The sequence below is a fragment of the Frankliniella occidentalis genome, unplaced genomic scaffold (genome assembly GCF_000697945.3).
Source record: "Frankliniella occidentalis isolate FOCC.00 unplaced genomic scaffold, Focc_3.1 Scaffold158, whole genome shotgun sequence".
NCBI lineage: Eukaryota > Metazoa > Arthropoda > Insecta > Thysanoptera > Thripidae > Frankliniella > Frankliniella occidentalis.
Genome location: NW_026267284.1, coordinates 372,823 through 383,882, shown reverse-complemented (window position 1 = coordinate 383,882; position 11,060 = coordinate 372,823). Strand labels below are relative to the sequence as shown.

Below are 11,060 nucleotides of genomic sequence, written 5' to 3'. Positions count from 1 at the left end.
CACTAATGTTTTCCATCTCGCAGGTGCTGCCCCCGCAGGTGGACGTGGTGGTCGAGCCGCCTTGCCCCGTCCGCATGCGGCTGCACGAGGACCCGCAGCGCGTGTGGCCGGCGCGCCTCATGGTGGCCGAGTGCGCGTGCCCGGCCACCAGCTGCCGCCCCAGGACGGCCTACGTCTGCACGCAGATCATCTCGCCCGTCGTGGTGGTCATGGCGGACGGCGACGGCCGCCTGCGCCAGCACCGCGTCATGCTGCCGTCGGGCTGCAAGTGCATGACGGCGCGCGCCACCCTGGTCGAGTACCTGGACGAGGACTACAAGTGACCCCGGCACCCTGTTGTACTCGACCAAATAAAAGCACCTCTCGCTCACTCCAGAGGGTCTTCTAATTCACCCTTTTGCTCCCGCTCCTGCTAGACGTCAAACACACACTTTTTGCGCCGCGACCCCCTCGGCAAGCACGTAGACGTCTCCAGGCGCTCCAGTCGGAACGGGGTGCGCCGCGGGGGTGGGGTGGGGGCTGCCTGCCTTTGAGCCGGCCCCGACCCGGGCCGACCTTTTGAACCCGTTTGATAATGTAAAGGGGCCTAACCTCAAAGAGACCGCGGCCGGCACGCGGCTCGCCTGGCCTCGGCCCTCAGCCCCGCCGCAGTGCGTCATGCGACGCGCCGGGCCGCACATAGCCCGCCCGCCGCCGAGCTCCTGGCCTCTCGGGCCGAGACACAGTGGTTGTTTTTTAGGCTAAGAACACATTCAAACGAACTTTAAACATGGCGTCGGAGCAGTCGATGCCGCCGCCACAAGCGCTGGCCGATGCGAACAACAACACGCGCCGCGCCCCTGCCATCCCGGGCATCTACGACCTGAACCAAGAGGACTCCAACTGGATGGTCACGAATGCCTTCATCATATTCACCATGCAGACAGGTGCGTTAGAAACACATCCAAATTTTACACTGGGGACAAAGTTGGAGAACAGTCGTAAAGGGGAATAGTTGTTGACATAAAGCAGCCTATTTAGGAAGAGAAAGTTACTCCGCCAAAGATTACTTCACATTTCTCTCCCAGGATTCGGCCTGCTCGAATCGGGATGCGTGTCACAAAAGAATGAGATCAACATCATGATGAAGAACGTGGTGGACATCTTCCTGGGGGGCTTCACCTACTGGCTGTTTGGTTTCGCCACGTCCTTCGGCCACTCCACAGTGCGGAACCCTTTCATCGGGTGGGGTGACTTTGCGCTCGACTCGGCCGACTCGGACCCCAACATGGGCGCGCTCTTCACCGTCTTCCTGTTCCAAATGTCGTTCGCGACGACGGCCACCACCATCGTGTCGGGCGCCATGGCCGAACGGTAGGCCCTCAGGCGCCGCCAGGGAGCGCCCCAGCGGTAGGCAACCCAACTAACAAAGCGCATTCCTCGCAGGTGCAACTTCAAGGCTTACTGCATCTTCTCCTTCATGAACACGGTCGTGTACTGCATCCCCGCGGGCTGGGTGTGGAGCGACACGGGCTTCCTCAACGAGATGGGCGTCGTGGACATCGCGGGGTCGGGGCCCGTGCACCTGGTGGGAGGCATGTCAGGTCGGTGAGGGCCGCGGGGACTTCCCCGCGGCTGTTTCTTTTGATAAAAGGGTCGCAGGACGCCAAATTTTCAATTTTGATAGTTTGCGTCCCGACAATATTCTCTGCAACAACCCAGGGCTTGTGCGACAAGTGTAACCAGACGCAGCTCCCAAAGATTACTGGCCGGTTTGACGGATCACGCGACTGACGCGTTCACGCCGACATCGCTCTCCCAACCCCTTCCTCCCTCCCAACCACCCCCACCCCAGTGACTAGGGCGTAGGAGGGTATCTCGCTCTGCGAGCCTGAGAGCTATCAAATCGAACTCCTATTAGCAAGAGCATACAGTTTTCCTGCACCATAGCTAAAATACAAGAGGAAGGGTCCTAAAGTTAGTGTTTCCGGCGCGCCACATGAATTCGCACTCACATTTTTTGCTATGATGCAGGAAAACGGTAACTTACGCTCTCGCTATTCGAGGTTCGCAGGCCTGGCTCCCTTTTCCCGCGTAGGCGGCTTTTCAAAATCTTGAGCGATCCTCAGTCCAGAAGGAGATACGCAGATTTTGAGAACCTACGTCCTAGTTCCTGAGGGGGAGGGCGGTTCGGACTGCGTGCATGTGAAGTAAATACACCCTAGTTAGTCACCGCACGCCGGTGCGCGGATATAGCGGCGGCGTCGTCGGTGTGATACCCGGCAAACGCCGCCAAATTGACCCAAAAATATTTCAGTATGAGTTTTGTCGGAACCCACTGATCGGGCAGGGCAGACCAGGGCAGGGCAGACCACAGGTTTTGGCACAGAGTACTTTCAAGACATGAACTATCACATCAATGATTATGTGCAGCCTTGGCCTCGGCCATCATGCTGGGCCCGCGGCTGGGGCGCTACGACACGGGCACTGCGCCCATGCCGCTCGGCACCCCCGTCAACGCCGTCATGGGCCTGTTCGTGCTGTGGTGGGGCTGGCTGGCCTTTAACTCGGGCAGGTGAGTGTGGGCGGTGGGCCGCCCACCGCGGGACCGCCCGCCCACCACTTCTCCAGATACTGGGAAATACACCACGGACACCACGGGAGAAGGGATTGCGATTTCGCGGAAACCCATTGTCGTTTGGTCCAATTCTCTGTGATGTGGCCCCCTTTGCGACGCCACCACGGGCCGCGGCGGCTGTCTGGGGCAGGATCGTCGAGGACTGGAGCGGGTGTCACGGTGTGCCCTCGATTGTGACGAACACGCAAACAAATGCGTCAGTGTTCGAACGACACGTGTCGCCGCTGCACCAACAGCACTTTGTCCTTGGAATGGCTTCAGTAACATGGGAAGCTCGCACAAAGACATGATATTCTCGCCCAACGACATTATTAGCATCAAAGTGTCTTTGGACATATCCGGCCACAAGAACAAGACAGCCGTATCGGTACATTATTTTCTGTGATACAGCACGCTCGGGGTGTCCGGGGCCAAATGGCACTACTCTGCCAAGGCGGCCGTCATGACGCTGCTGGCGTCCTTCGGCGGGGGCTTCATGGGGCTGTTCTACACGCTGCTGCGCAACGCGGGCAACGTCGAGGTCATCGACCTCATCAACGGCGTCCTGGGCTCGCTCGTGTCCGTCACAGGTAGGCGTTAGGCCGTGGGGCGCCCTCCTGTGGAACATGGCGGTAGATGGTGGTTGCACGACTCTTTGCCAGCAGCTGGCTGCTTCCTCTACACGTCCTGGGAGGCGATCCTCATCGGCTTCATCGGCGCGGGCATCACGTGCGTCGCCATGCCCCTCTTCGACGTGCTGCACATTGACGACCCCGTGGGCGCTACCTCGGTGCACGGCATGGCGGGCATCTGGGGCGTGCTGGCCGTGGGGCTGTTCTCCTCGGGGCCACCCGACATGCCCACCACGCAGGGCCGGTCCGGCCTGGTGCACGGCGGCGGCTTCTACCTCCTGGGCGTGCAGGCGCTGTCCGCGCTGTGCCTCGGCACGTGGTCCTTCTGCTCCACCATGGTCATGCTGTGGCTCATCGACAAGGTCGTGCCCATCCGCCTCGGCCCGCACGAGGAGCTCATCGGCGCCGACCTCATCGAGCACCGCGTCAAGCACGACGGCGTGGGCGTGGACGAGGCGCTCGCCATCCTGGCCGACCACTTCGACTCGCGGCTGCTGTCGCAAGTGCGGTCCATCGGGACCAACCCAGGTACTTGTGCACAGGCTCTGTCAAGTTTTCAATACCGTAGCGAATTCCATTTTCAGTTGGTAGTGATTGTATCCCGGAAAATTGGCGGAGAAGTTGCATCTGTGTGTACAATAATACCTAGTCAACACGTTCCAGGACACGAGGCTTACCTCGCGAAGCACTTCATGCCCGCGACACTCCCGGTCTACCCGAGATCCGCCAAGGGGTCCGCCAAGGGGGCCAGGCCGGCTGCCGCTGGTGTCGCCGCGGCCGCCAAGAAGGTCGAGACGGCGAGCACCTTGGCCGCGCTGCTGCGGGGAGTGTCCTTTGGCGACCCGGACCCCAAACAGAAGCACGCTTGGGTCGACTGATGCTCCCGAGTTGATACTTCTCCCTCCGAACGCTACAGTGGCAAAAAGAAAGGTGTTAATTCGCATCTTTGCAGGTGGCATTTTTTAAATTGTAAATTTCTGTACAAAACACTAGGCAGCATATAGCGCATCTGTTTTTGAGTCGCTTTTGATCCAAGTGGGCGACGAGATGAGGTTATTACAAATTATCGATTATTGCCCGCCAAGAACTTTGTGGGGCTTAATACGTCTGTCATTCGCCTTTACAAAGCTGCCAAGTTCAGCCAGGGCCTGGAAACGCAATGGTCGAGTCCCGGCCGAGGCGCGATACCAGCGAAAACAGCGTGTTTGGGGGAAGCTTATGCGAAAAAAGTATACATCTCCGGTAAAAATCAAGAAGAGATTCGGAAAGCTGATGAAATTTGCCGTGTAGTAGGCCTAATATAAAACATGATACTGTCACGAGTGCGCGGAAAAAAATGGTTAAAAAACATGGTTTTTCGACCCTACATAACCTTACTCTTGCAGACGGAACTTTGTTCGTGGATTTGACCACGACAAACATTACTTTCGGGCTGAGCATATAGCCTACTACACGTCAAATTTCACCAGCTTTCCGAATCTCTTCTCGCTTTCCACCGTAGATGCATACTTTTCTCACATAAGCTTCCCCCGTTGCGGTATCGCGCCTCGGCCGTGACTCGACCATTGCGTTTCCAGGCCCTGGTTCAGCCCTGGCAAGCTCTCGTAGCGCCACGTAGGTAGGCAACATTTTCGTCTGCAGTGCATGCGTGTACTGCAGGGTGGCCTACCTAGAGTCTCGCAGGCGCCGAGCTCCCGTGATGTGCCATATGAATCAGAGAAAAACGGATGAGCTATCTGGACGATCCCTAAATTGTCTCATGAGCAAGAATGGATCCACTAAGCTATCCGTCAGCCTACTTCGTCATGAAACTGAGACTTCGACATCCCCAACATAACTGTGATTCATGCTGATGGAGACATCTGAGACAAACTTGATCAGTCAAGTAAATGTTAAGCCAATCCATCGTGTCCGCACTAAAACCAATGAAGTTGGTCCAAAAATTAATGCCACCACGAATTTTAATACATTTGAAAGGGCACTAAGCCCCGAACACCATTGTTGTTTCCAGAGTACGGCGCATCGTGAAGTTTGATTTATGTTCCGTAGGTTGAAGTTGAAGCGTAGGAGGGTGCAAGTCCAGTGCGTGGAGTACTTACGGCTCTCTCATCCCCCGGCACGGCTGAGGCCACTCGCGACGCGGGGTATCGACGCCAGGGCGAGGCCGCCTGGCCGCCTCCGGCCTCCGGCAGATGGCGCTGTGCGTCGGGCCGCCCGCGCTGGGCCCGAGGGAATGCCATGCAGCGCCCGCTCTCGGTGGCGTCCAGCGGGTGGCACGGTGCACCGGGGCGAAGGCGGTCAAAGACGAGGGCGGACGCTCCGGCAGCAGGATCAAAACGCATCCGAAACGTACCCTCACTGATCCTCCCCCACCTAGAGAAGAGAATCTCGGTTGCTATTTACGACGCAGGCAGCAATCCCCCCACCCAGAGACATATTCATATTTCCGTTTTATATTTTCATGAAAGCGTATTTGCCGTGCGCGCCACCGCTCCACGCCCGAGCACACCACACACACGGGGGTTGGTCGGAGAGAGCTGGCTGCATAGAGCAGATATACCTCGATCGTAAAAGTCAAGCGGGCAGCGGGGCCGCGTGCGAAACCACGGCGGGCCTCGCGCCGCGCGCGTCGGGTGGAAGGCGGGCGATGGCGGACGCGGCCCCAAGGTAGTGCGAGCCCCGGAGGCCCGGCTGTTGGGGCCCTATCCATGTATGAGGCCCAATTGCTCGAGGTGGATTATGTTTTATTTGGCTTATATATTGCCACGTTGGGCGGGCGGCGGAGGTGGGACGGCTACTGGAAACACACTGTCTCCAACCTTGGACTGCGTATGCGGGGTTTGACGGACGCAAACAAAGGACAGTCAACACATTTAAGAAACTGCCGTGATCGACATGAGGGGCCATCCAAATGCCTCAGGAATTATAAAGACTTTAAATATCACGTGCATTACCCAGAACAAAGACGGCCTAACCTCAAATCATCAAAATATGATTTTGATTTCTCAAAAAGAGACAGATTTTTGGAAAACAGCCAATCAGACAGTAGCGTTTGTTCTGAAAAAGAAACGCTTGCAACAAAATAAAGGAAAATCGCAAAGCATTTATTTTTCTTCCATTGTTTTCAACAGTGCATAGTCAGGTGTTGCGGTTAGGCTGCCCTGCCCGCCTCCTGGCGCGCCGGGCCGGGGCCTTGCCTGGGCCGGGGGCCGCGACGCGGTGAGGCCCTTAACTTTTACTACCCCGCGATCTGCTGCCCTTCCAGCCGGGCCGCGCCGCGCGCCGCCGCACAGATTGGAATTCTGAGCTGATTTTGTGAGTTTAGGAGCGCGCTTGTTCTATTGCCCGGCCGGTGCAGGTCCCGCGCTATTGCCCCCCCCCCCCGCCACGCGTCGCTGTCGCGAATAAAACCAAACAATCCCCTTACCGTCCGCTCCAGCAGCACTACGGCGACCACGGCTGGAGCCTACTGGAGGGCTGCTGGAGGTTTGCTGGAGGGCTGCTGGAAGGCTCCTGAAAGGGCCTGCGAGAGGGCAGCTGGACGCTCGCTGGGCCTGCCGGACCGGAGAGGGGTTATCAGCAGCGTGGCTCTTGTCAGGCCGAAAAATAAATTTGAATAGAATGAAGCGTCGATAGAGAGAGAGAGAGAGAGAGAGAGAGAGAGAGAGAGAGAGAGAGATTTGGTGTGGAAGGGGGGGGGGGAGAGAGATCACAGCCACAAAAGCGTACGTTCCAATACGACCGCGGGCGATCAAAAACGCTTCAAAAACGCGGTGTCCGCGGCAGCGTGTCGCAGTCAGTGAGTCCGCGTGCCCCGCCGATGCGATGCACCACTAGCGCGTCAAGTCCAGTGTGCAGCGTCTGTAAATTCTTTTTCCATTTTGTGCAACACGATCGCAATGTCGGGCAGGACTAACGCGATTCCGACCACACACACATACACGCACACACGAGCGCGCGCTCGCAGGCGGCGGCGCGACGCGGCGTCGGCCAGGCAGACCGCTTTGGCACTTTGCACTTTGATTTATAGACAAGCCCTGCGCTCCCTTCCCTCCGCCTCTGCCGCTCCTTGGCTGTTTCTGCATCGCCAAGGGGATGAAATATCATTTCTGTTATTTCCATTCATCTCGCGTACGGGACAAGCGCGCCGGCGACGTCACCGCAAACGTACCGCCGCGGCGACCACCAGGTCGTCGTCACCCGCGCAGGCGAACTTGATTGTAGGCCGCCCACAAATTGCTGACACGGCTGCTGATAAACAAAATATTTTTCTAATAAAAGACATTCCTCATTCTTCTCTTCAAACGGGCAAGCACCGCCCCCACAACTCTCTCTCTCTCTCATCCTCCGTCCCCCTCTCTCTGTCTCTCTCTGGCACACACGTACACATATATAAAGGGGGCCATGGTAATAAAAGGAGAGCGCCACGTCCGTCCAATGTATCAATCCGCATTTTTAATATGATCTGTTCGCCACGTAAACAATGGCGTCCGCTCTGGCCTCATTTTTTTTATTGCCGTATTCCTGATGGATGCGATGGATGCGATAACGCCATCCTCGTCGCTCCAATATCGGTCCGGGGAAGGGGGGGGGGGGGTCTCGACGGTGGGAGAGGTAGCGAGCGAGAGTGTGTGTTCGAGAGAGAGGGGGAGAGGGGGCGGGAGTAGTTGTTCCGGAATGATCGCATCTCCGAATGCTCGAAATGGGAACGGCCGGCGGATCCAGATCCAGGAAGATCAAAATCTAGGTTAACGAATCCTACCATAGATGCAGTCTGTTTACGTTTTACAAATTAGGATGAAACGTGTGGAGTATGTTACTTAAGAAGCAAACGAAAGCATGTGTAAAATTTCCAGAAATAAATTATGGCAGATTAAGTAAACATACTGTTCACCCTCTGAACCCCTTCCACCCTTCTGAACATGTACTCCAAAAGACGACTCCGAAGCCCGTAGGTCGGCGAGTCGCTCAAACCCAAGAGCTGATTTATAAGCCTTCTCTGAGAGACCGGAGAGACCTGGGGTAGAAAAAACAAGAGAGAGATGTTTGTGTCCCAACTTTGCAAAAGGGGCCATGACAAATACGATTCCGATGTAGGGGCAATTATGGAGATATGCAAAAGCTTATGCAATAAAAAGAAAAGGGAAATCAATTTCCCGGGACGCCGACTCGAATCCAACAAACTCATGAAAGGCGAGGCCAAGTCCCTAGGTCTTAATTTGCAAAAGTTGATGCCATTCATTTTGTGACTTTGTTCTCCCGATATGAAAAAAAGAGAAAAGGAACAAGGAACCGGGAAGGATTTTTCTGACAGCGATTTGGAAGGCGGGGCTGGCGCGACGTTCGACTGTCTGAAAGCGCAAGGAAGAAATTATGCTGTGCGTGCTGTGCGCATCATGCATTTCTTTTAAGGGGAATATTTTGAATTGGAAAGGAAATGTGTAATGAGAAATTGTTTACCGGCAGCCCGGACGGGTGGGAGTCCTGGGTGTCTCCTTCGAATAATACTGCTTTCATTGAATAAGCATTCTCTATCGTTCAATATCACTCAACTTTCGGGTCGAGACGCGGCGGCGCCCCGCGTCAGTCAAAGAGCCCTGCAATTGCGCAGTGGTCACAAACGATACCGAGTCCGTCTCTGGTCCGGACCAGGAATGCGGGTCCGCTGCGCTATGCCGCGCTAGCGCTGCTGCTGCGGCCGCCGCGAGCCGTGAGCGGCTCCGTCGCTGATGATGCATTAGTTGGCAATTTCTTCCCCCCGCGGCCCACGGGTCTGGCCGGCGGCGACACGACACGGCGCGCCAGTCTTTGTTTTGACTTGACAAATTGTGGGCCGCCGCCAAGCGCTCCCATAACAGCACCCCACTTCCCCCTTTTCCCGCTCTCTACCTCTGGCTTCCTCATGGAGTGTAACAGTATTTTGACGGAATGAACTGCGACGTGCCCGCTGGGCCGTGAGCGGGCACTGCGGGCAGCGCGGCTCCGTTACATAAAAACGCAACGGGTAGCCTTCAAACCGTTAGAACGGCGCGACGCTTCAAGTTACAAGGCAATGTATTTTTTTACAGGCTGGATTAGCCTGCCGAGTCTTATCCTTTAGGAAGTTAATACCTTCTGACCATTAGAAAACACACCTTTGCCAAAACATTTCTGCTGAACAATTCTGCCTATGAAGGCGCAGGTGCACAGTCGTAATTTTGCCAAATTACTGCCTAATTTTACCTAAATCATTGAAACGCAAGTGTGTGAATGTCACTCACCTGTAGGTGTGGGAATGTACATTGTTACACTTAGACGGGTAAATATAAGAATTTTTTCCAAGAAAATTGTGTGTGAATATCCATTTGTACATTTAGAGGAGTAAAGGTGTGAATTTCTCCTAGAAAATTCACACGTTTACACCTCGAAATGTACGAGTAGGCCTAGTGGATATTCACACACTTGCGTTTCTAGTGGAAGCAGCAGGCTTAGAGGCAACTATAGCTTTCATGTATTTTTTATATTTTCAGCTTCTCAGTTAAAGTTACTTAACGATTGTATGAAATTTTTACCGGTTGAATTTAAATATGTTAATGAAAGAGTTGCCGTCATGGCAAACTCATAAAGTGAACCCTAATTTTCAAATTTGAACAGAAAATACTACTTACTTTTGTACAGGTACAGAGATGGGTCCGTTTTCTGGGGATACTAGGTAGGCAAACTATCGGCGTAGCTTTGTTTGGAGAGATAGGTCACCGGCGGCATGGGTAAAGAGGAACGAAGCTCTTTAGTTAGAAGGGAGGCGGGGAGCGCCCGCCCGCAAGTCGGAAGAGGCGCGATAATCGCGTATCAGACGCCACGTGCCGCTTCGTTTGTGTTTCCGGTTCGATCTCAGCTCGCTACGCGAAACCCCGATAAAACGCAGCTTCTCTTTAAACTTTTAAACTTTTCAACGGGTAGCGGGCAGAATATCGGCAGGCAAGGTGCACCGGTGTTTATTCCCTCTCCGGGCAGCGCCTTTTGCTCCCCGAGCGCCGGATTTTTACCGGGTGATTGTAAAAGTTTTAAGTTAGGACGCCTGCAAATCTTGAAACGCAAACCGTCAGTCTTATTCAGCTCGGCGCCACAGACTGGCCCCGACCGCGCTCCATAATTCTCGACACTCTGAGCCGCCGACGCTCTTCAGCGGGCCAACTTGCGCACTTTCGCCCTTTTCATAAAGACGCGCTTCTTGGTCTCGTAATGAAAAATAATGCACACTGCAACAAAAGAAAAACATGAAAGAAGAAAGAGAAAGGTACAGAACGATTTTCATAAACAACAACTACCACAACAGTGCGAGGCACTGCTGGCCTGCGAGGTAAACAAACCCACGCCGCGGCGCGGGGGAACGACCGCAGCCCCGCACTGTGAATGAAGAGTGCAATGCAATTATAGAGACAGAGTTCAGGACCGGCCGGGTCAGGGCGTGACCCCACGCCAAGCGACTCATCGGGGAGCGCTGTTCGAGGGGTGAACCACTTCTGGAATCATGTGTGCAAGCAAAGTGCACTCCTAGTTGTACTCCTCTGTACTCATTTGTACTCATAGAGAACTCATGATCTTCTCGTTTTTGCGATGTTACTCATTCTGTATTGACCATGTACTCTATATGTACTCATGTGTACTCCGGTGTACTCATCTGTAATCAGATAAATCATTCTCTCACAATGGGTAGCTAACGTAAGTACCGCATGCTTTGTATTCATCGTGTACCTAAAGGCACAGGAAAATGTCAAGTGATTCACCATTCGTACACTGCTCGCGACCAGCAGCGCAGCTCCACCTGGAGACGAATATATCCGTGTTTGGCG

The 11,060-nt window shown here is 54.8% G+C and overlaps 1 protein-coding gene across 1 annotated transcript; it reads left to right on the top strand.

Moving 5' to 3' along the window:
• Positions 1 to 517: 517 nt before the first annotated feature.
• Positions 518 to 4,266, top strand: LOC113216007 (putative ammonium transporter 2). Its single transcript, XM_026435681.2, has 7 exons — positions 518 to 926; positions 1,068 to 1,353; positions 1,426 to 1,583; positions 2,413 to 2,554; positions 3,008 to 3,186; positions 3,262 to 3,756; positions 3,892 to 4,266. The coding sequence occupies exons 1-7, from the start codon at positions 770 to 772 to the stop codon at positions 4,104 to 4,106; spliced, it is 1,632 nt and encodes a 543-aa protein (XP_026291466.2). The 5' UTR covers positions 518 to 769; the 3' UTR covers positions 4,107 to 4,266.
• The last annotated feature ends 6,794 nt before the right edge of the window (positions 4,267 to 11,060 follow it).

Bases quoted from the DNA above. Each gene is read 5' to 3' on its own strand.
- LOC113216007 (XM_026435681.2), top strand. From the start codon at position 770: ATGGCGTCGGAGCAGTCGATGCCGCCGCCACAAGCGCTGGCCGATGCG. The intron at 927-1,067 runs GTGCGTTAGAAA...TTTCTCTCCCAG, and splicing joins CATATTCACCATGCAGACAG to GATTCGGCCTGCTCGAATCG. The intron at 1,584-2,412 runs GTCGGTGAGGGC...GATTATGTGCAG, and splicing joins CCTGGTGGGAGGCATGTCAG to CCTTGGCCTCGGCCATCATG.